At 45.6% G+C, this 25806-nt stretch overlaps 1 protein-coding gene across 1 annotated transcript in view; it reads left to right on the top strand.

Moving 5' to 3' along the window:
* Nucleotides 1-25806, top strand: part of FRMPD2 (FERM and PDZ domain containing 2) — a 133126-nt gene that overhangs the window by 9705 nt on the left and 97615 nt on the right. The window contains exons 5-10 of the mRNA XM_059730323.1: nucleotides 1527-1656; nucleotides 5894-6019; nucleotides 12611-12695; nucleotides 15941-16091; nucleotides 17582-17653; nucleotides 24992-25166. Coding sequence (XP_059586306.1) covers nucleotides 1527-1656; nucleotides 5894-6019; nucleotides 12611-12695; nucleotides 15941-16091; nucleotides 17582-17653; nucleotides 24992-25166 — 739 coding nt within the window. The remainder of the gene's footprint in view (nucleotides 1-1526; nucleotides 1657-5893; nucleotides 6020-12610; nucleotides 12696-15940; nucleotides 16092-17581; nucleotides 17654-24991; nucleotides 25167-25806) is intronic.

The following is a 25806-nucleotide window of genomic DNA, read 5'->3' as shown; positions in this document are numbered from 1 at the left end:
TGAGAGATTTGGAGGTCCTAGTCTTTTGTTTCCTTTTTAATAAAAAATAGAATTTAGGTTAAAAAAAATCACACAATGAAGCTGTTTTGAAGACTTTACCAAGGCCTCATTATATTTACGGGATATAAAATATTGTATGCACTGTAAATATTGGTATCCCACTGCTAAGCATTTTCCAGGTCTCAGAACTGCAGTATTAGCAGTCCTCTAGGCTTCTGTCATCTCAAATCTCTAGCCTGGAGCATGGTAAAGTGAATTCTATACAGGTTTTCAAAATTAAATAAGACGACATTAACACAATTGTGCTCTAAATTAGTGGTATATTCTGCTGGCCATTTTTAGCCTAGTAGCTATATTGTAAGAATTAAGGATGGAAGATTATCCATAATTTCCAAGAGCTGCATGGGTCTGTGCAAATACACATGTTGAAGCCATCCTTCCTGCCATGTGCCTTCACACTGGGAAGTGACCCAAATCCATTTTTTTTTGCACTCACAGGACCTTTGCCCAGATCTCACTTCCCAGATTAATGCCACAATGAGAATAGCCTCCCTTCAATGATCCTTATGCTTTAAAATAGCCAGTGGAAATGGCTCTCTCCAGTGGGAGAAAGCATGCTACACACTATGTAAAGCTTTCCCATTTTGCTTTTCCAAAGGAGTCATTCCTAAATCAGAAACAATCTCTGTAAACTTTCTGCACCTCCCTTACTATAGGGCTGACCCCCAACAGGCCCCATAGGGAATGAGGTGTTATAAATTGAGCTCAATTAACTATTTCCAAGATATGAAATAGTTCATATCAGGGCTCAGGGGTGATCTGATAGCCACCTATAAGTTTGTAAGGGGTATCCACCAGGATCTGGGGGAACTTTTGTTCAGGAGAGTGCCCAAAAGGACAACAAGGTCTAACAGTTATAAACTTGTGCAAGACCGTTACTGTCCAAGCCCCCAAGATCTGGAATAGCCTGCCATCGGCGGTGGTTCAAGCACCTACTTTGAATGCCTTCAAGAGAAAATTGGATGTTTATCTTGCTGGACTCCTATGACCCCAGCTGACTTCCTGCCCCCAGGACAGGGGGCTGGACTCAATGACCTTCTGAGGTCCCTTCCAGCCCTAATGTCTATGAAATCTATGAAATCTATGAAAAGTTCAAAAAACATTTCTGTTTAAAATTTTAACCAAAAATAAAAGAAAAGGTCCATTCATTTTTAAAATTGGTTTCCCCTGCTCCTTTAGCAGCATTAGTTAATAATACGAGATGCCCTTTTCCCTACTGTTGTCCAAGACTCTATTTCCAGTTGAAATGGAAGGTATACTTTATTTAATGCACTTTAGAATAAAGTCTTGAAGCGATCAAACCTTTTCAAAGCTTTGTTCTGATCTTTTTTAACTGGGAGAACTGAAGCAGTCATGGGTGAGCAAATAATCAGTCTATATCAAACTGAAGCCAAGGACAACTTAATCTTCAGGGTTTGAAGTGCACTCATCTGCCAAAACTAACTTGAAATGCAATGGATTTCTAGGTGGAACAGGCAGTTACTGAAGACAGCAAAGCTATTCAGCTTAAAAGGAGTCATGTGATAAGAAAAAGACTACACAAGAAAACATCTGAAAGCATCTCAGCTCTGCCCCCTCAGCTGAATTTTCAACAAGGTAAAAAGGCTTCTTCTTTAGACAGTTTGTCTGAGGGTCTTTTGGGAGAGGTGAACTGGTTTATTTTACATTGTACCAAATATAGTAGAACAGATTTCCCTGAATCTACACTGAAACCATTTAAAGAGCATTCTCATCTTTCTACTGTTGATTACCCTAAGATCAGTGCTTTTTGACATTTAGTTCCACCTTCCCTCTGTAAAGTTACACATAATTGAGTCCTGGACAAACTTCAAGACACAAGGAAAATTTTTACTCATCATATCTCTGCAAGTAACACCACTTAGGGTATATATAGACATTACACTTAGGTCAATCTAATTAAGGTTAGATTGACCTGAAGTGCCAAATTGTACACAAGTTTTGGAGGAGGTTAGGTTGGGGGGTGAGGGGGCAGGGAAAGCCACCTGATTTAATTTAGTTCACTCAAATGTGGATCTCACACTTATGTTGATGAAGCTAGGGGTTAGGTCAATTCAAGTGCCAAACAGTACAGGCAGTCCAAAACTTACAATGTTTCGAGTTACGTTTCACACTTACAAGGTTTATAAATTGACACCCTCTTTCAACTTTATGACGTCAATTTCAACCTTACAACATGTGATCTGATGCGACGCCATGCCAGCAAACAAGTTTGCTGCATCATTCATCTCCCTGGAGAACATTTGTCCAAACTTCCTTGGACACTTTCTCTAAGAAAGCAGACAAGACTCCAGAAAAACCTGCAGCCAAGACTCCTGAGAAGACTCCAGCCAAGAGCCCTTCAAAAAGTCCAGCAAAGTCACCTCAAAGAAGTTCTTCCAAATCAACATGACTGCTATTTACAATATAAGTACATTAATGTAGCTATATTGCTCATCTATAATTGACTGAGTACAAAATTCTGGGGTATTTTTGGTGAAAATAGGGTATTGGGCCTTGGTTCAGGAACCAATCCCCCATTTATAACATTGTTTCTTATGAGAAAATTGGTTCCGAGTTACAAAGTTTCGACTTAAGACATGGTTTTCAGGAACCAATTGTGCTGTAAGTCCGAGGACTGCCTGTACAGACATTTGGGGAGATTAGATTGGGCAAAATAGTGGCTGGCCTGATCTAACTTTAGTTTACCTAGGAGGTGAACTATGTAGATTGGTTTAACCTGTGCCTGATCTAACCTGAATGCGTGTTCTGTGCAGCCCAGGTAGAACGTCGCCCCCCTCGCTTACTTAGCCCTATTAACTTAGATTGGGTTCCCAGCCTAACTCCTGGCACTGGTGAGCATGCATATATGCAGAACCTGATCTACAATCATGCAGCTTGAAGTGAGCCATGTGACTGTCGATTGAGTCCTGGGAATGCATGTACATATTTGCAGTGCAGCCCTGGGGCTGGGAAAGCCTAGCCACTCACCCCAGCCTGGGGCTATGCTTTTTCCTTCCCCTCACCCCTCCAAACCTAACTATCTGATCCCCACACCTGGACAGATACCTCCCTCCCTCCCTCCCCACCAACTCCCCCATGGACCTGCTAGCCCCTCCAATCCCATCAACCCTCCCCCACCTATGGACCCACTGGCTGCTCCAATCATGCCAAGCCCCTTCCTGGATCCCACTTTCTCCCCCGTCTTCTCCCAACCCCAATCCCATCAAACTTTCCCCACAGATCCAACAGTGTCTCTGATCTCACCAACTCTCCTGCCCTCCCTGGAGCTCACCAACCTCCCCAATCCCTCCAGCACCCCCCTCAGACCTGCCAGTCCTCCACAGTTCTCACTAACTCCCCCCTGCCCCCCCCTGCAGCCCTGCTAGCCTGTCTATTCCAGTCCGCCCCTTCCCTCACCCCAAATTTACCCAGATTGGGCTCCTGGGACTGGCAAGTCTATATAGCTGGTATACTATTTACAATCATAGTGCTTAAAGACAGCTGCATGCTTGTAGATCACATCCCAGGAGCCTCCGTAGATGGCCTTAAGCAGACCAGACCACCCACCTGAGAAAAGCAAGCAGGAGTTGTCTCATAGTCTTGTCTAGGTGTTCAGAATGTTTGCAGCAACATGTACCAGCTCCATGGAATCAAAATAAGATATGGCTGCAGGGGACCTCAGAAATTTTTTTAGTTCAAATCTCCTCAAGCCAGGATCTCTATTAAAACCAGCAGTGCCCAACCTTCTTGCCTGGTAGGCTAGATTGGCAGTGCCCAGGCCATCTGCAGGCCATATGCAACTGGTGTTCCAGATCCAGCACCTGGGCTATCATGGTGGACACCATCTGGCTGTGCAGAAGGGGGTGGAAGGCAGGGCCCTAATGCAGTCCCATGGGGAAAGGAGCTTGACACAGCCCCACAGAGAGGGAAGGGGGCATGGCCCAGCCCTGTAGGAAGTGGAGGGTGGAAGAAAGGAAGAGTGGCTAGGCCTCAGCATAGCCCCATGGGGGAATGGGGTGTGGCCCAGCCCCAATGGGAGGCCAGGGGCCTGGCCTAATCCCAACCCAGCCCCATGGGGAGGGAAGGGAGCATGGCCTGGCCCTGATCCAGATATTTGTGCTAACATAAAAATGTTTATGGAAGCAAAACCTATGAGCAAACAGATGGAGTAATCCTTTGTCATGCTCCAACTGCCCAGAAATGTTGCCATGACCAAAGGTAACCACAGTTAGTGATGCCTTAAATGGGAGGGCATCAAGACATTGGTTTGCTTAGTGTGAAGCAGGAATTCCCTAGAGGGGAGTTCTTGGGGCACACTTTCAGGCACACTCCCTGGGAATCCCTTTGTAGGGGATTCCTGTGGCACCCAACAAGCTACTCAGGGTCCAGTCCATGGGGAGGAACCAAGATATGTACTCTGTAGCAATCACCTGCAGGGGATTTCCACAGCACTTGTCTGCAAATGAGGGACCCCACAGGGCCTCCATCAACTTGGGATCCAGAGTACTGAGTCCTTTTCTGAGTGTAGGGCATGGGGTGGCGGTGTCCCTATCACTCACCTTTTACCCAATGATTAGATCACTTTTACATGAAACGGGAGACATAGATCTTTAAACTTCCACAGCCTGAGGGAATTCAAGCCTACATCTCCCACTTCCAAGGAAAGCATCCTAATCAGCAAACTATAACACAGATTGATGGAACCCTTTGCTCTTCTATTACAGCTAGACCACTGCGCAGAAGAGCCTGGGAGATTCATAGGGCCAGGAAAAGAGCAAACCAGACAGAACAAGACTCCATAGATTAGTCATTATGGTAGTTCCCTAGGAAGGGAAGTCCTGGGTTTTGGTCCCTGATTATATGACTGCTATATTTTATTGCATACAATATGCCCTAGAATACAATATAGGCAGAATGAAGAAAAATGATTTTATAGGGTTATGGTTATGTAGAACAGGGACAGAATCTAATAGTCAGTTCACTCCCCTCCCTTTCCTGCTTAACTAAAGCTGAAAGCCTAGGTGATGAAGACTGGCCTCCATAGTGGGAGTTTCCAAGGCAGTAAAATAGGAGAGAGACCAGAAGAATCTAGCAGACAGCTAAAGTGTCCTAAGAAATTAGGGGTCTATTAAGACCATTCAAAGAGGCAATACAATTGTTCACACCTCTGGAGTGAACAACAAAGAGCCATTTAAGTCAGCTGTCTGACAAGTAATGCTACAGATGTTTCACAATGGAGCAAGAATCAAAGCAGGGTTCTTTTATTCTGGGCAGAAAGTTGCTTAATACAACTCACCTTCCCTCTTCTTCCCCACTCCAAAAAAAAAAAAAAAAAAAAAATCACCCCCAAAATCAGGGTACATGTATGTGAGAAGACAGTATTTCTGGCTTGTAGATATGGTTGTCTAATGTAAAATTCAGAAACACTGCTGGGGGCAGGGACTGGATTCTTATTTCTTGTCTAGTTGTACCTTCTAGGCAATTGTCAACTAAACTGTGGAGAAAATGATTTGGATGTTAGACTTGCTGTATTTTGTCTGGCATGTCCAAAGGGGCTCACAAAAAACATTGTATCAAAGTTGGATTCCAAGAAGTAGGAGAGAGCAGTCAGCTCTGCCAGTGGATGGTTAATGCCTTACCCAGGTTCTCTGGGTAAAAGCTTCCTCTTAGAAGTAACAGGCCATCAAGGTCAGAATAAAGACATTCATGACCAAAAAAAAGGATGAGAACAAAAATTAGCCAAGGCAAAATAATAGCTAAGCAACCACTCAGACTTCCACGTTTTAAAGTCAAAATCCAATTTAGTATACTGCTGTTTTGTGTTTGGATGCAGGCTCCAGGTTAATGAATTGTAGTCGGTCTGCAGAGGATTACAGACAACTTGTTGTGGATTATAGTGACTTGAACGGGATTTCAGAAAGTACTTCTTTGATATTATCTAACCAGGGACTGAGAAGAGGTAGGTTTTAAATTATTGTTGTATCATTAATAATATTTGTAGAGCTCACACTACACTTATCTATAATGGGGCTTTGTAAAGGGCAGGCCTGCCACCCTGAGCTGGTGGGGGAAAAGTGACCCACCAGCTTCTCTGCCCTCCCCCAGTCTATTCCTAGTGCCACCCATCCCCCCCTCCCCTCCAATGGACAGTGACAAGCCTGCCCCTGTGGTCTCCAGAGACGCCTAATCCATTCACCTGCTACACAGATATTGCCTGCCTCTGACTCCACCAATCTGAAGCCCCCTCATCTGCCATTTGACCTGGACCCTACCTAAAGGGCTGGTCTGCCATTGGTGGGGGAAGGAGGAGGAAGGAAGCAGGGGGAACCATGCTCTTTAGGTGGTGCAGACTATCCTGGGCCTGCAGACCCTGCACAGGACTGTAGATTTAGACACCCAACTTAAGTGCTGTGGGGGATAGATTCTCTTACACACTATAGGGGAGGTGTATGGTGGGGTGTAGGGGTGTTTGTGGGGGTTGTGAGGGGATGTGGCTATGTGTGAAGGGTCAATAAGGTACTATGGGAGGTATGTATATATCTGGGGGTGTTGTGGGGGCAGGGTGTGGGTGTGTGGGGTTTGTGGGGTGTGAGGGTGGGGGGATTTGGGGACCTCCCACACACTCCCCCCTATGGTGCACTGCCCCTGCTGGTGGCAGCAGCAGCAGCAGGTGGGGGCACTTAGGGTGCTCATGCCTGGTGCAGGCACTGCTGCTGGCATTGCACAGCTATGGCCAGTGCTGCACATGGGGGTGAGGACTGCAGCCAGGCCGGCCTGCCTCTATCATGTGGGGCTCTCCATGGTGCACATGCAGCTCCCGCACTTGTGCACCACTGGGAGAAGCTGAGCCACGGAACTGACTGCCTTTGCTGCTCCCTGCTGTGCAGGTCCTGGGACTCCACCAGAAGTGGAGGGGAGCCCCAAGCCCTGCTTCTCCGTGGAGTTCTGGGACCTGCATGGCAGAGAGTGGTGAAGGCAGCTGGCTCCATCACATGCGGATTCCCTTGTGGCATGCAAGTGTGGGAGCTGCACGTGAACCACTGGGAGCCCCACATGATAGAGGCAGGCCAGCCTGGCTGCATTCCCCACCCCCATGTGCAGCACTGGCCAGAGCTGCATGCCACTGGTGGCAGTGTCTGAGCCAGACATGGGCACCCTGAGTGCCCCTGCCTGCTGCTGCTGCTGCTGCTGACACCACTGGAGGGGGCTATGTGCCATAGGGGGAAGTGTGTGGGGGCTCCCCACATCCGCTCACCCTCCTTCACACCCACACCTTGCCCACCTGAACTCTGTGCTCCCGCTGCCCCCGAGTGCGGGCTTCGTGCTGCTGCCAGCCCCAGTCCCATGCTCTGCCCTCCCACCCAGCTGCAGATCCCCCTGGCTCCCCAGCCCTGCCCTTTGCCATTTCCTTACATGGTGTCCCGTGCAAACGGGTCACTAGGGAAGCCAAGCAGGTCCCCTGGCAGCTGTCGAAGTAGTAGCAGCAGCCCCATCCAGAAGCTGCATATTGGCTAGGTTGGGCCCTTCTGTGTACAAGGGTGGGAGTGAGGCACAATAGGGTATGTTGGGTATATATGTGGGCACCTCACTCCCACCCCCACAGGCAGAAGGACTGGATGGGGTACAATTATTTGGTGGGCACCTGCGGGGCAGATGAAATTTTTCTGGTGAGCTGGATCCAGCCTGCAGGCTGTATTTTGCCCACCCCTGTTATAACCTGACAGTTGAGGGGAGGCTGTGTTGTTAGGAGTTGGGATGTGGTCCTTTGTGACTACCAGCCAATCAGCCCTGATTGGTAGGCAGTGAGGGGAGCCTACAAAGCATGCTGGGATATGTGCCCTGGGAGCCCCTGACTGGGTGCTTTCAGTAGTGCTGTAGGGTGATGTGTAGATGCACCCATAGAGAAGTAGGGCTGGAAGAGACCTCCAGAGGTCATCTAGTCCAACCCCCTGCCTGAGGTAGGATTGTCCATCTCTAAACCATTCTATATAATCCATAATTTAAACTCTACACAAAATTACAGTCAACCCTGACACAACGCAGACCTAACACCCTAACCTGCCACAGCCAGCATCCTGCTTCTATAAAATGTTGTTTAAATATGCTCAAGAAATTCTGGGTAGAGGGCCATGACCCCCAACTACAAAGGAAGACAAAAACCCTCACAGTCCATACCAATCTGACCAGGGGGGTAAAATTCCTTTCTGACCCCAAATATGGTGATTGCTGTGACTCTGAGGGGAGGGGTAAGACCCTCTAGCTAGGAGCCTCCTGCTTTGGTCCCAGCCTGAGGACTGGTGCACCATGGTAGTCAAAGTCCTCAACTTTGGCTGTAACCAACACCCAATGCCTCTAAGGAAGGCTTAAAAACACCCTGGCACATGTAGCACAAAGGGGGTGGGGGAAGGGATAACTCATAAAGCCCAGAAGCATGGAAAATACCCACAGTAGAATATAGGTATATACCTTAGATCATCCCTGGGAACGTCCAACTTCATCTTGAACACCTCTAGTGATGGCGAGTCCACAACTTTCCTAGGCAGCCTATTCCACTACCTCACTATTCTAGCAGTGAAGAAGCTTTTCCAGATATCTAATTTAAATTTACTTTTCTGCAACTTTGATCCACTGGCTCACTTCCTCCTCTCTGCAGCAGAGACAGAAGGTGATTTCCCTCTTCCTTATGGCAGCCCTTTATAGGGCTGTTACTCCTATTACTTCCCAAGCAGCAGGACTGGTTGTAAGCTTGTTTGCTCAGTGTAGCCACTGTCACCATTAGTGGAAGTACATTATATTAGGTGAAGATGTTGCTCTGCCAATCTATCATGTCTCTCTGCCTCTTATTTCTCACTTCTTCAAGTATTCAAAGGACCTGATTTTGCAATAACACCAGGCTCCCCAGCTCCAGCAAGGATCTGATGTTGGTGTTTGAGAAAATAAAATGTATTTTCCCTCACCACAGAGGGCCTAGATCTGTTCCCGCCCCCTTTCCTCCCCCTCCCCTTCCACCACACCAGACTTACCAGCTTGATGCAGCTCTATCCAGAGTCATAAAGTTGAAACTCACATTGGAAGGTCAAAAGAGGGTGTCAATTTATAAACATCTTAAGTACCATTGGTCATAACTCGAAAAGTTATAAGTCAAGGACTGCCTGTATGCTGTAGATTTCTTAGGGCTTTTAAAACAATGTTTCAGTTAGTGATTGTTCTAGAACTCAGTGTCATGTTTTTAATATCGGAATTCTGAGAGAAGCTTAACTCTGCATCTGATCTGAGCTCTTATGGGGGTATCTGCACATGAGCTTAACTGTGGAGTTGACTATGTGACGGGCTAGCTGGCAGTGACTTAGCTCAGGGGTTTTGAAAGGGCAAAAGATGATTGGAGGACTTGGGGTTCCCTTTCCTCACTGATCTGGAAATGATTTGGCCCAGGGGTTTCGAAGGGGTAAAAGATGTTTGGAGGACTTGTGATTCCCTTTCCTCACCAATCAGGCCCCAGAGACTCACCTTCTGTGTCCCCTGATTGGCCCCTTGGGTCACCTGGAGGGGGATAAAGGGGCAGCGTGACTGACTTAAGGGAGAGACCAGCAAGGGACCACAAGGAAGGAGCTTCAAATAGCTGGGCCAGTGGGGTGGGAGCAGCTGCCCCAGAAGAGCCTGAAGGAGTGGGAACTGCAGGCAGCAGTTGGACCCTCAGCAGCGTGGTGTGTGACTGGCAGGAGAGGCTCCTGCTGGGCTCCAGGATTGCCTATGAGAACGTGTGGCCAGCAGGAGAGGCTCCCCAGCTCCAGCAAGGATCTGAGCAGCGACCTGAAAGTTTCCCAGCTCTGCTTCCAGCTCCTCCAGCAAGAGGCCAGGCAGCTCGACATGAGGCTGGGGCTCTGGGAAGGTAAAGATGCCTAGCAGGTTGAAGTAGTGCCAGCACTGGTGGCTGTGTGGTAGAGTTTCTAGCTACCACGTGGGAGATCAGAATTTAAGTCCCAGGTCAAGTAACTTGGGGTGAGTAAGCTAACAGGGAGAAAATCTTCTTGCAGTGGAAAGAGGCCATTATGTTTTCCCCCTTTTTCCCCCCTCCAGGTACTTAGGCCCTATATTCCTTGTCATTTGACATTTTGTATTTTGTGCCTTTTATATTTCACCAACCAGTATTGTTTGTTCTGCTGTTTGTGTTTTACATTTTGGTTAACCCTGTCTTTTGTCAACTGGATAAATATGTCTTTGATTGTAAGTGTCTAACCTTTGTTGAATCCTGCCCCCTTGGGGCATTGTAGTGTCCCCTATACCCCCTGGTTTATACTGGTTATGTTCCCAGTATACTGGTTATGTTCCCAGTATTGTTATTCTTATTAAAAGGTATACGGTTAAGTCCCCATTGGTGGTCTGGCTCTGCTCTACAAGGGGAGGAGAGTCCCTATACCTTCCACAGTGCTTGTGCGCCTGCTTTGATCCCTTCAATTGGAGAGGGGGTACCTCTTGGAGTACTGCCCAGGTTACAGCTAACTAACTCCACAGTAAAATGTCACTGTCTACACATACAGTGCTATTAGGCCAGAGTAAACTAATTTACTCTGCCATTACTGCCCAACACAAATACTAGCCTATGGCAGAGCTATTTACTCAGCTGCAACACATATGTGGACAGTGACCAGGGCTGGCTTGGGCATGAGGGTGCTACAATGTGGGGGCTGCCTGCTGACTAGCCCTGCACTGTAGCACCCTTATGCCCCAGCCAGCTCTTCTGTAGCATGTTGAGCTAGGGTGGAGTAGCTCTGGTCTGGGAGGCTGCACTGCCCCAGATCAACATGCTTCAGGCCCAGGTGCATGTGTAAACACTGCACCTGGGAGCAATAAACTCTGGCATGAACTGCACCAGAGTTTATTCAGGCACACTAATTTCATGTGTAGATGTACCCTATGTAGCTGATTTTTTTCCCCTGTACTGGCTTTTGAGATAGCTAGGGGTGAAAATTATTTAGGCCTTATTTGGATTTGAAAAAATCACTCACAAAGCATTGCTGATATGTCCTTATGTTATTTATTTGAAGGACTGGAAAAAGCTTAAGCAGAAAAGAAGGGGGCAGTATCAGATACATAGTGGGTGTATCTATACATCACTGTACAGTGATGTTCCTATGGCGCCAAGCTTTAGTACTTCTTTTTGGAAGTACTAAAGCAAGGCACAGTATGGGTGGTGCACGGTGCACTGGTAAATATTGCTGCTATGTTGCCTTACCAGCAAGCTATACCTGGGGAGTGTGCGACCTAGCTGGTGATGATGTGTAGATGCACATGGTTGCTATGTCACTATATTGCTGTAGGGTGACATGTAGACACATCTTATGAGTAGGAAAGGCTCCAGTTGACACAGTACCCACATATGCATGCAAATATAGGGATATATGCATCAACAGTCAGTCCCCCAATCATGATTACTTGTTGACAAGTAGTGATCACAAGGGCTATGGACACAGCTACACTGAGGGTACAGGCAGACATATGTTTGGAGCCACTTCAAAAGAGGAATGGTTTGAAAGGGCAGCAGAATCTACCATCTGCCATTTCCCTTTTCAAATGGCTCCAAACATATTTGTGTCCATACCTTGAATAGACATTCAGGACATGAATGTTTGTTTGCAAGAGCTCTCTGTGAGCTATGCAGCCAGCCCTACTAGGTAGTCACTTATTATGGGCACCCAGCAAGCATGCAAGACAGCACCACAGAAGAGAACATTCCATATCTTTTCCTTGATGTCACTGTCAGGGTTGTCAACCCAAGGATTGTTTTTTACTGACAATCTACAAACTTTACTGACACTCAGACCTTTTTACTGACACATGCTTTTTACCGATATGTCTTCCATAATGTAAATGTAACTTTTCTGCCTGGCTCTGTGCTGCTGAGACTCCAGTTAGGAGGCTTGGCTTAAATTTAGGGATTTAATATCAACCATAGTAAAAAGGTTTGGTTGGCATTAAAAAGCTTGTGGTAAAAAAAAAAGAGAAACAAAAAAATTCTTGGGTTGGCCACCTTGCTTGACTGCAGTGATGCTTTACACTGTGCTACCCCCTCCCACCAGCCCCACCCTCTCACCCTCATACCCTGATGGCTCTGACTACACCCTGCACCATGCTACCCCTACCCAAGCCCATTCCCCAGCCTTATACCTGCCAGCCCTGCTTTACCTTATCCTGACATGGACCCCCAAAGAAGCCTACCTATGACCCAGAAGTATCACAAGCGGGCTAGGACACAGCAGCATCAGCATACAGCTGAGAAAATGCTTCTTGTAGGGTGTTGCACTCCCACTTGAACACAAGGTTGTAATGCTTTGCTCTGTCTACCAGAACTTCAGTCAAATTGTAGTTGCTTGGTGTTTTTGCTTACAGCTAAAGTTTTTTTTTTTTCAGATTTTACTGAAAGACCTTTTTGCATATTTTTTTTACTGACAGCCAGTAAATTCACTGACAGTTGGCAACCCTGGTTACTGTCCAAACATCTAATGCTAACCACCTGCTGCAGTTAGTATGATTTTAATACTTCCTTTTTTAGGCAGACCTCTACCAGCACAGAGGTCATGGGACCCATGCCTGAATGGTTTGAGGACACAAAGTGGCTCCAAACTCTTCAATAACAGGTAAACTTAGTTTTTCTCCTTAAAAATAGCTGGTTTTTATTACAGATTGAGGCACAGGAGGTCTAGAGGGGTAATGCTCTTATGCAAAAACTACAGGAAGCAACTGCTACCATAGACTGATTCAGGAATTGCTCACATGTGTGTAAACAAAAAAGAAGCGTGTGTGTAGAACACTTTAACTCAGGTTAAATGCTTTTGCACCACTTTCATAGTTTCATAGTTTCATATTTGGTAGGGTCAGAAGGGACCTGAGCAGATTTCATAGATTTCATAGATCATCAAGTCCGACCCCCTGCCATGGCAGGAAAGAGTACTGAGGTCAAACAACCCCGGCAAGATGTTCATCTAGCCTCCTTTTAAAGACCCCCAGGGTAGGAGCTAGCACCACTTCTCTTGGAAGTTAGTTCTAGATCCTAGCCGCCCTGACAGTAAAGTAGCGCCTCCTGATATCTAGCCTGAATCTACCCTCTGCCAGCTTGTGACCGTTATTTCTTGTCGCTCCTGGTAGTGCTCGGGGGAACAGGGACTCCCTCAATGCCTGCTGGTCCCCCCTGAGTAGTTTGTAAATGGCCTTCTGTCATAGAGGCTGAACGGGTTTAGGTCCCTTAGTTTCTCCTCGTAGGGCCTGCCCTGCTGCCCGCTGATCATGCGAGTGGCCCTCCTCTGGACCCTCTCCATGTTGTCCACATCCTTCCTGAAGTGTGGTGCCCAGAACTGGACACAGTACTCCAACTGCGGCCTGACCAGTGTTGGCTTTAATGGTGTTGGTGTTTGCATACCTCAGTGGCATATTGTGCATTAATTCCAGCCACTGTAGGAAATTTGGTGGCGTAATGCGCCTTAAATGACTTGGGATGCAGCAAACTAAAATGCCTCCTAGGAGTTTTAGTTTGCTGCCCCTACAGCTGTGGAACAAAGCACCGGGCTCCGTGCAGCTCCACAGCTTTGCAGGAGGCCCTGCAGGCAGCCTGACAGCAGCCTGGGAAGGCAGGCCCCATCCAAGAAAAGCAGTAAGCCTGATCTTTTTTTCCCCTTGCCTTGAGCCTGCCTGCCTGCCTGAGCTGTGCGGGGGCCCAGGGCTTCCCTCCATGGCTGTGGTGCCCCCTGGGACCGTCCATAACTGGGTGCCTGCGGGTGGGTGCCATCTGGGGGGGGAGCCACTGCTGCTGTGGAGGGAAGCACCCCCCCCCCCCCCCCGCAGCCCAAGGACCCCTCTGCCAGCTGGTAGCTTGCCCTCTCCTCCCCACCAGAGAGGCAGTTAAGTCAGTGGGGTGTGTGCATGACATGGGAGTTTAATCAGTCCTAAATAGAAGCGGTGTTTTTTAAAACCCACCACTTCAGTTTGGGGCCCCTGTTTCATCTACACATGCTCATAGAGTCAAATCTTGCCAATGTTACTGCACCCGTTCTTAGTACAGTCTCAGGTGAAACTTCTCATTGCCTTCAGTAGGTGAAAATGAGCTTAGATTGAAGGGATTAGTTCTGGATCATGAAGTAATCAACTATAGACAAAGTGTGATTTAATCAAAGAAGGGCTGTGACAAGCACTGTTTGCAGTACCTGATTTCAGCATAATTTTTTGTTTCTCCCTAGCTTCTCAGATTTACTTCTTTCATTTCTAATCCCCCACCTTGGCTCAGAAAAGAGTTATAGGTAGTTTAGGGATGCCACCCAAGAAGAGTGCTAAGGGCTTGTTTATACCTGGGATTAGCATCTATTCATTCATGGGTATAAAAAGCAACCCCAGACGGACAAGGGTAAGGTTGAGATTTGCACCACTGCAGCTAATCTATCTACAGTGAGCTCCATCATTTCGGTCGTGGATTGTCTATAATAAGGGGTTAGCATAATGCAGCTGTAACCAAGTGCTATTAGCCTCAGAGCATAACATAGATTAGATTTCCCTTTTAAAAATACACCTTTCCTCTATGCTTTCCCAGTTAAACAGGAGTTTATGCTCTGTGACTTGCTTAATTCAAATCCATGGATTATGTTCTATTTAGATGGATTCCTTATCAAACATGCCCTGAATAAACTTCCTATTAAAAGTCCAAGAGTTAATAACAATTACCAGGGCTATACAAGATAGTTTAGGACCAGATTCTATTCCACCTATTAGCTGCCTGGATATGATTCTTTTCTACCCAGCAACTACTTTTATAACAAGCTGTCATCCTTACTTTAATATGTATGCTGCTTACAGATGTAAAAAATCAAACAAATGCTTTTTTGAAACTCTGGGCACCCCCCCACGCTGAGCCCAGCACATGCCCAGAACAGGCACTGTGTTGAACCAGGCTTGCCCAACGTCTGTATAGATTGGGTGCTTCAATAGGACTGTTTTGATACTTTTTATCTAATAGTTTATTAAATCAGCTATTAAATTAATGCACGCCCCACCCCCTGAAGCTCCTGATCCATACAGATGCTGCGGAGCCAGATAGAACCAACGCACTGCTTCTTCCAGGAAAGCGCATTTTCCCCTCCACATCTGTCAGTGCCCATAGTGATAAAAGAAAAAAAAAAGCAGTGATGACCCACCAACCCTAATACAATTAACCTAAATTCCTGTAAACAAAACCTTTGTACCCACCATGCCATCATTTATTTCTATATGGAAGTGTGCAGGTATCAGATATTTTTTTTGGGTGCACCTGACTATTTGATAAATACCAATATCTTAAGGGGTAAAGCCACTGTGTAAAATACAATTTTCCACAGTTCTCAGTGTCAGTTAATTATACTGAAAAACCCCTTTATTATCTCAAATTTCTATTTGAACCAATTCAATATTTCACTTTCTGGAAATACCTTGTACAATATATTAAAGAACGTTACCCTTTGCCCTGACTTTTAAAATGTTTAGCAGAATGTAATAGAATTCTACAGAAGAGAGGTAATTTTCTGTAAGATAGTTCAAAAGAATCCAGATGCTCAGCTGATATAAATCTATAATAGTTTCATTGACTTCAATGAAACTATGATGATTTACATCAGCTGAGGGTCTAGCTCATACAGTATAGAAAGGAATCCATTCTTGTTTTAAATTACCTAGACTTTTAGATGATTTTCTATAAAACCTTGCTAGTTTCATCCCTGTTAAATTCTACAGCACCTGCCTATCACATGGATAACTGAGATTGCCCTCTGATTTCTTCCAAAAGTGCCACTCCAATAATTTCTCTCCTTACTTTGTGTTGATTTGGATATACAACCTGCATTATTGCTCACTGCAACACCTGAAGATCGGCCAGTGCTATGGATGAAATGCCTACCAGTACTCAGAAGAATAGCAAGCACAACCTGATAAATTTAGATTCTACCTTCTCTGTGTCTGCAAAGGACTCCTCAGCAGCTGCTGCATCTCAGAGATGTTTGTTCAAAAGAAAATATAAGGTGACTTGTGAAGATATGTGTATTGCTTAAAAGTATAAATATTATTAATGAGGACCCTCCCATAATGATGTCAGCATCCAAGGGCAAGTACAAACTGGGCAACTGAGTCATGTAATCAGAAGGGCCACCTTAGACAAAAGCTTCATGATCCACTTGTGATAAAAAGCTTAGCTTTGCAGGCTCACTGAAGTCAAAGCAGCTTTATGTACATGTGAAATGAATGAGGGCGGAAGGGCTGAAAGCTTAAGATCAACTTTCTAAGTTGAGTTTTCACTTATACTTTCTGTAACCAGTAATGCACACCAAGGGTGAGGAGGCACCAATGACATATGCATGGGGCCTGATCCAAAGCTTGTTTGTTGATGTTAATGGGCTTTGTGTAATGTCCACCTATTATAGTATACACCTACAGGAAAAAAAGCAAAGGTTAGTTATGATTGCCAACTGGCAGGAGATCTTGGGTCTGTTTCTATGTCTGCTTTGGACTTGTGTGACCTAGAGTAGTGGTCTTCCAATCTGTATAATGGGAATGATAATATTTTCTTGGCAATTCCAGCACCGAAGCAAAAGAATAAACGGATTATGCAAAATGCACTTCCTATGCATCCTTAACAGTGGTCCCTTCAAGACAGGATGAGACAATATAGGGAAGCTTGCATTTCACTTGCCTAATGGGTAGCTAAGAGATCACTCTCTGGGATTGAAATTTCATTCACCGATGACAAATCCACACACACGCGCCCACGCACCCTTTTGATATTGTAATGTAGGTATTTTTGTTGGCATAACATCAGAGCAGATGATGCTAGCAATAATTGCTGTGGAGCTAGGAAATTCTGCTTCTGTTTTAGTTTTCCTTTTCAGGGAACTTTACTTTTTTTTCCATTAGCACTTACTGTACCATACACAAACTTGACATGACAGAAGCATAAACATGACCATAACCTAAACCTATGTTACATTTAGGTTATATTTATAATATAAACCATAACCTAACCATAACCTAACATAACACCTAACACAGACATAACATAACACTAGCATAACCATAAACACAATCATAAACATAGCATAGCATGAACATACCATAACCACAAACATAATCATAACCCTTAGATGGACATTGCACAAGCACAAACACAGCAGAAACACAAATGTAACATAACTATAACATAACATGACCATAACATGCATCACTGTACCATCAACTTAAGCATAATATAACTATACCATTACGATAACCACAATGAAACATTAGCATACCATAACCATAAACACATCATAGCTCAGTACAGCACAAACATAGCATAAACTTATGCATAATGCAACTATAACTTCAACATAACCATAGCATAACCATCATTTAAATATAACATGAACATAAGCATAACCATAGCCATAACAACATAAACATAGCATAAATATAACATAAATATATGATAAACATTAACATAAACAGTTTATTAATTATCTGATTTTCTTTCTTGAAGTTTTCAGGTCCAGAATTTATCATTCTCTCCAGGGAACCACCAGTGACCTTGCATCTACCTGGATCAATTGTGGTAAATATGAACATTAAAAATTTAGAACCAATCTGGTGATACTTCAGTTGAGTCTCCATCTGGCTCTATAGAACCACTCTTTGACTTTTTGACTCCCTGGGCAGAATCCATGCCTCACCACCTATGCAGCCCTGCAAAGGCAGAACCTAAGGAAAGATAAACACCACACCTTGGTACATAGAAGTCATAGAATCATAGAAAGTCAGAGTTGGAATGGACCTCAGGAGGTCATCTAGTCCAACACCTTGCTCAAAGCAGGACCATCCCTAACTAGATCATCCCAGCCAAGGCTCTGTCTAGCCAGATCTTAAAAACCTCTAAGAATGGAGATTCTGTCACCTTTCTGGGTAGCTTGTTCCAGTGCTTTACTACCCTTCTAGGGGGAGTTTTTTTCTAATATCTAACCTAAACTTCCCTTGCTGCAACTTGAGATCATTGTTCCTTGTTCTGTCATCTGCCTCCACTAAGAACAGTCTAGCTCCATCCTCTTTGGAACCATTCTTCAGGTAGTTGAAGGCTGCTACTAAATCCCTGCTCAGTCTTCTCTTTTCCAGACTAAATAAGCCTGGTTTCCTCAGCATCTCTTCATAAAGTATGTGCCCAAGTCCTGTAACCATTTTCGTTGCCCTCTGTTGAACTCCATCCAATTTGTCTACATCTTTTCTATAGTGGGGGAGCATACAAAACTGAACACAGTACTCCAGATGTGGCCTCACCAGTGCCAAATAGAGAGGAACAATCACTTCCCTTGAGCTACTTCTAGCAATGCAGCCCAGTATGCCATTAGCCTTTTTTGCACAAAGGCACACTGTTGGCTCATTCAGCCTACAGTCCACTGTAACCCCCAGGTCCTTTTCTGCAGAGCTTCTGCTTAGGCAGTCAGTTCCCAGCTGTACCACTGCATGGGATTGTTCTGTCCTAAGTGCAGGACTTTACACTTCTCCTTACTGAATCTCCTGAAATTCCTTTTGGTTCAATCCTCCAATTTGTCTAGGTCTCTCTGAATCCTGGCCATACCCTCCAGCGTATCTACTACTCCTCCCAGCTTTTTGTAATCCACACAGTAGCTAAGGGTGCACTCCATCCCATCTTCCAGATCCATTGATGAAGATAGTGAACAAAACTGGCCCCAGGACTGACCCCTGGGGCATTCCACTTGATACCAACTGTTAACTAGATATTGAGACATTGATTACTACCCTTTGAGCCTGATGATCCAGCCAGTTTCCCATCTTCCTTATAATCCATTCATCCAACCAACCCGTATTTCCTTAACTTGCTTGGGAGAATGCTGTGGGAGACCACATCAAAAGCCTTGCTAATTCAAGGTATATTATGTCCACTGATCTTCCACCATCCAGAGAGCCAGTCATCTCACCATAGAAGGCAACCAGGTTGGTCAGGCATGACTTGCCCTTGGTGAATCCATTCTAACTGTTCCTAATCCCATTCTTCTGCAAGTGCTTGGAATGGATTCCTTGAGGATCTGCTCCATGATTTTCCAGGGACTGAGGTGAGGCTGACTGGTCTGTAGTTCCTCAGGTCCTCCTTCTTCCCTTTCTTAAAGATGGGCACTCTACTTATCCTTTTCCAATTATCTGGGACCTCTCCTGATCCCCATAGGTTCTCAGAGATAATGGCCAGTGGCTTTGCAATCACATCAGCCAACTCAACACTCTCAGGTGCATCACTTCCAGCGCCATGGACTTGTACGCATTGAGCTTTTCTACATAGTTCCTAATGCAAGAGCGGGCAATTATTTCAGCTGAAGGGTTGCTTAATGAGTTTTGCTGAGCTGCCAATGGCTGTAAGGTAGCCCTGCCCCTTGACAGGTGCCCCATTCCCTGGTTGCCATCTTGGGACTGGAAGTCACACCTGTAACCCCTGACCTTTGCCAAAGGAAGTCCCTCCCCTTGCCCCCAGAAGTACTCCTTTTGGGAGGAGAGGGTTGCCATCTTGGAACCAGAAAAAAACCAAATCATATACTAAAAGTCAAATACCTACTATAACATATTTTAATTTTATTACAAAAAATATTTTTGTCATGATTTGTGTTTGCATATTATATATAGATATGATTGCATAATTATGCAAAAATAAAGTCTTACTCTTGTATATTGTGTATGGGGGTGGGGTGTGTGGTTGGGGTGGGTGTGTGTGCATGGTGGGGTGTGGGGTGTGTGTATGTGGGAGAGTTGTGAGGGGGTGTGGCTGTGTGTGGGGGGGCTTAGCGTATGTTGGGGGTGTATATATGGGGGGGTTGTAGAGGTAGGGTGGGGGTATGTGGGGTTTGTGGGGTGTGAGGGAGGGTGGGAGGTATGGTGCACAGCCCCCCACACACTCCCTCCCATGGCGTACAGCCCCTGCTGATGGCGGCAGCAGCAGCGGCCCAGCAGCATGCGGCTCCAGCCAGAGCTCAATGTGGTGGCAAAGAGCACAGCAAGGCCAGCCTATCTCTATTGCACAGGGCTCCCTGTGATGTCCATGCACTCATGAGCCACTGTGGGGGAAGCCCTGTATGATGGAGCTGGCTGCCTTTTCCTCTCCCTGCCATGCAGGTCCTGGGACTCTGCCAGAAGTGGAGGGGAGCACCACACCCTGCTTCCCTGTGGAGTCCTCAAGACATGCATGAGAGGGAGCAGTGAAGGTAGCTGGCTTCATCACACAGCAATTCCCTGCCTGTGGCATATGAGTGCTGGGAGCTACATGTGCACTGCAAGGAGCCACACACAAGAGGCGAGCTGGGCTTGCTGTGCCCTTGCCTCCACCTGCAGTTCTGTTTGGAGCTGTGTGCTATCAGATGGCACTGCCTGTGTGGGCCATGAGTGCCTTGAGGGCCTGCCGCATACTGTTGCTGCGAGGGGGGAGGTGTAGGGGATGCATGTGCACCCCCTGAGCGTGGCGGTGCACCCCCTGCAAAAAGGCACCACTGTCAGCAGCGCCTGCAGGCGGTCACTACTCACCACCCTGCCACCGACACCACCAGCAACATCTGTGGGTGGTCCACGATTGCTGCTGGCTGCCGCTGCTGGCAGTGCCTGTGGGTGGTTGCCGACCCCTGGTTGGCACTTACCACCCTCCGCCACCTTGCTGCCAACAGTGCTGGTGGTATCTGTGGGAGCTCTGTGCTTACTGCCGCTGGGCTCCTGCTGCTGTCGCCGCTGCACTCCCACCGCTGCCAGCGCAGCTGTGCCACATGTGCTGTACCCACACCCCTGCTCCCCTCCATCCCTCACATCCACAGCCTGACCACCCAAGCTCTGTGCTCCCACCACTCCCTCTGGGTGTGGGCTTCGCACTTAGGGCAGCCCCACACTCCGTGTTCCCACCCAGTTGCAGCTCACCCTCCCCCACACCGCTTCCCTTCTTGCTGCCCAGAGAGAGTGCTGCAGCAGGGAAATAAGGAGGAGCCGTTGGATGGTGGGGAAGCCAAGCGGGTCCACTGGAGGCTGCAGCAGTGACAACAGCAATCCCACCCAGAAGCTGTGTGCTGACTGGGCCAGGCCCTTCTATGCATGAGGGAGCAAGGTGTACAGGCTGGGTGGGGTACAAATAGTAGGTGGGTGCCTGCAGCCAGATGAAATTCCTTGGCAAGCTGGATCTGACCCATGGGCCATATTTTTCCCACCCCTGCCCTCACCTGTTCTTTTACCACTGGCAGCTGCTCAACTCTTCCCCCAACTCAGTTATCCCCCAAAGGGGGATATCATTCAAATTTTACACCGTCTTCAAGAGGATAGTAGGGGAGTAGGAAGAGTAACTATAGACAATGGCGAGGATAAGTCACAATATTTAGAGTTCCAGTCAAATAATACATGCAGTAACAGGCAACTGAGTAAGGAAAAAATGTGTAAGTGCTTCTACAAAAATATTAGAAACCTAAATATAAGATGGGTAAATTAAAATGCCTAGTATTAAATCATGACTTTGATATAATAAGCATCTCAAAGACCTGGTGGAAGAATGATAATCAATGCAGTATTGTTATACTGGCTTATAAACTATACAGGAATGGCAGAGTAGGACATGCAGGTGGGAGACGGGCACTGCCTTTTAAGGATAGAATAGACAGTAACAACCTAAAAATCTTATCCAGAAGAGAAACTACCATAGAATTACTATAGAAACTCTGTACTTAAATAAAAAGGAACATAGTGGATGTATTTACATCTGTACTGTACCCCAGAGTTGACTTAATTAGTTCTGCAGTAAAGCATCCCTGTTTACATGTGCCCCCCTATTAGGACACAGTAAATTAATTAAATCTGCTATAGGATAGTGTTGTTTTGGACAAGTATTATCTTACAGCAGAGTTATTCAGTGTGCTGAAACTCACATTTAGATGGTGACCAGGGCTGGCTGGGGTGGAGGTTGCTACAGTGTGGGGGCTGCCTGATGGCTAGCCCTGCACTAAAGCACCCTTGTGCCCCAGCCAACACCTCTGCAGCATGTTAAGCCAGAGTGGACCAACTCTGGGCTTTCAGGCTGAACCCGGGTCCCCTGCCAGCCAGGGCTGCTCTGACCTGGATCAACATGCTGTGGTCCCAGGTACATCTATAAACATTGCTCCTGGGAGTAATAAACTGACGTGAACTGAGCTGGAGTTTATTGCTATGTACTAATTGCATGTGTAGATGCACCCAGTATTAGGATTGTACTACCAACCACCTGATCTAGGGGTGAAGGTGATTCTGAAATGCTTACGGAGATTATAAAAGCTGCAAAAGTAGGACATGAAGTAATAATGGGAGACTTTAACTATCCTTACCTAAACTGGATAAACACCTCAGAGTGAGATGCAGAGATAAAATTTCTGGATGTAATGCTTTCTAGGACAATATGCCTTGGAACCCACAATAAAAGAAGCAATTCTAGACCTAATTCTGAGGAGTGCACAGGACTTGGTTCAAGAGGTAACTGTAGGTGAGCCATTCTGCAACAGTGAGCATAACATAATTACATTCAACATGCTAGCAGGAGGTAGTAAGCCAAAAAAATCTACCACGCTGACATACAACTATAGAAAGAGAACTTACACAAAAATGAGGAAGTTAGAAGTTAAAAGGAGCAAAGACATAAAATGTCTGCCGGAAGCCTGAAAGCTGTTTAAAAATACCATATAAGAGGTACAGGAAAAGTGTATAATGGAAATAAAAAAAGGGTACTAAGCAGTCCAGTAACACCCCTGCCTGATCTAATAGCAGTTTGAGAGGCTACCCAAGGCAAAAAAAGTTGTCCTGCAAAAAATGGAAGGCAGCTCTAAATGAGGAAAAAAGGAAAGCATACAAAATCTGGCAGGTCCAGTGCAAAAGCAAAATAAGGCCAGCCAAAAAAGAATTTGAGGAAAAGGTAGTGAGAGAACCAGTGGGAGCATTAGACAACCAAAGTATAAAAGGTCCACTCAGGGATAATAGAGCCATAGCAGAGATCTATATTAATTATTTGTTTTGGTTTTTACTGCAGAAGATACTGGGGGAATTGTCACACCAGATAAGTTCTTAGTAAATGGGTCTGAAGAATTGGAGCACACTGAAGCGAGAATAGAATTGATACATACATAATAAAACGTCACCAGGACTGGCTAGCATTCACCTGAGACTTCTGAAGGAAATCAAAGGTGAAATTGCAGGACTGTTGGCAATAATAGGTAACCTGTTGTTACAGACAGTCTCTGTTGCCAACATAAAAATCATCTTCAGAAAGAGCTCCAGAGGTGATCCAGTGAGTCTTGCTTTCATCTCTCGCAAGTTGGTAGAACCTAGAATAGAGAATAAAATAAGCAGTTATGGACAAATATGATATGCTGGAAAAGAGTCAGCATGGTTTTTGTAAATGGAAATCCTGCCTCACCTATCTTCTGGAGTTCTTTGGGGGTGTTAACAACCATACGGACAAAGGGCATCCAGTTGACATAATTTATTTGATTTTCAAAAAGCTTTTGACAGCATCCCTCACTAAAGGCCTTTAAAGAAACTGAGTTGCCACAGAATTGGAGGGAAGGTTTTTTCATGGATTGAGAGCTGATTAAAAGGTAGGAAGCAAGGGTTAGAGTTAAGTGGCCACTATTCTGGATGGGAGTGGAGTGGGGTGGGGGGTCAAAAGAGGGGCCTTGCATGGATCTGTGCTGGGCTCAGTTTTGTTCAGCATCTTCATGAATGACTTGGAAATGGGAGTGCACATTGAAATCTCCTAGTCTACAGATGATACCAAATTATTCTGGGTAGTCAAATACCAAGTTGATGAAGAACAGCTGCAGAAAGAGCTCACAAACCTGAGTGGGCAAAAAAAACGGCAGATGAGCATCAACGTCAACAAGTGCAAGGTAAACCACCTGGGGAAAAATAACCACAATTATATATGTATGCAATACTGGGTTCTGAATTAATTATGTCTCAGGGAATAAACCTTGGAGTGACTGTAGATAGGTCTCTAAAAATATCACGTGCAGTGGCAATCAAAAAAGCCAATAAAATGTTGGGTAGCATTAAGAAACTTATTAATAAGTTTCTTATTAAACAGCAACTATCCTCATGACACTCTACAAATCCACAGTGTGTCAACGTCTTGAATTCTGTGTGAAGTTCTGGTCTCCACATCTCAAAAAGGATTTAGTGGAATTAGAAAAGGTACAGAAAAGGGCAACCAAGATGCTTAGGAATATGGTATAGCAGCTGCTCCATGAGGGACTAAAAAGGCTAGGACTCTTCAGTTTAGAAAGAAGGCTGAGGTGTGATATGATGAACATTTATAAAATCATGAATGTATGGACAAAGCGAACAGGGAATTGTTATTCACCAAGTCCCAGAATACTAGAACTAGGGGGCACCCACTGAAAGGACCAGGAGATGGATTTAAAACTAGCAAGAGAAAGTATCTTATATGTAATGTGTAGTTAACTTATGGAACTCATTGCCACAAGAGGCTGTAGAGGCAGATTAGAGCTGTAGACACTCAGGCATTTTGGTGTCCAGCACAGGTCATATGCAGAGCATCCCCCTATGCGCTACTCTGTAACATACTCGTTTTTGATTTAGCGTTCTTCATACAAAGGCACTCAGTGTTGGTGCACCACTGGCGCTGCCTTTGCTGTGGTACTGAGGCAGATAGGATAGGCGATTCAAAAGGGGACTACACAAATCCATGTATGACTCATTATGACAGTTCTTGTGTTCTTTGTACAAGTTTGAAGTGTACATAATGAAGGCTGGACTGCCTAGCACAAATGTGTGTGACTGATCCCCTGCAAGGCCAGGAGCGCAGGAGATCTAAAGACAGGGAATTCAGGAATTTCTGTGTGAACCTGGAACTCATCCTGCATTTTCCATTTCATTTTTTCAGACTAAGAAGGGAAAATCCTATATGTCTCAAAGGGATCTCAGCATCATTCTGCTCAATGGGCAGTGCCTAGAGGTCAAATGTGACATCAAGTCTAAGGCAAGAGATATCTTCAGTATGGTCATGGCATATACAAATCTACCGGAACACTTCTACTTCGGCTTAGCTTACTTGAAAGGTACCAGGACATATCTAATTACTACATGACCTCTTGTGACTGTACGGTGGTGGTAGGCAGTGGTATAACCCTTTGAGATTCTCAGATGGAATGCAGTTTTGAGGCTCTGTTTCAAGCAGTAGTAAGCCACATTAATACAAATCACGCTGTACAGATATGAAGTAGGTCTACACTAGAGCTCTGTACCAGTACAACTATACCAGTGGCTGATATCCTCGTGTAGACAAGGCCTTCGGCACGGCCTCATGTTAGAACAATGTAGAGTCACATTACTGCAGCTGAAGTTACAGGAAGGCTGTGTTTCTGGCAGGCCAAATGATATCCCAAGCTTTTTAACGTGGAGAAGAAGTGTGATCCCAGCTTCTTCCCTTTAAAAGGCCATACTTGCTCCCTGGTCTGTTTGATGTAGCTAGCAACCATAAGGCATGACTGATAGTGGTTCTTGTGCTTAAAGCACAAAGACTGCAATTATGTGCAATGCATTAATCCCTTTATGATCTCCCTACCTCTTGAGCACTCACATAAGGGGTAAGCTCAATGTAGCATCATACTGGCTGTACAGAGATTTTTCCTGCCTATTTTCAAGATTGAATTAGCATTAAATATTCTATGCCATAGAAAAAGAGCTCTCAAAAATGTG

This window comes from Alligator mississippiensis, chromosome 6, assembly GCF_030867095.1.
Source record: "Alligator mississippiensis isolate rAllMis1 chromosome 6, rAllMis1, whole genome shotgun sequence".
NCBI lineage: Eukaryota > Metazoa > Chordata > Crocodylia > Alligatoridae > Alligator > Alligator mississippiensis.
Note: the sequence above shows the minus strand (reverse complement) of the source record. Positions and strands in the feature narration are given on the sequence as shown.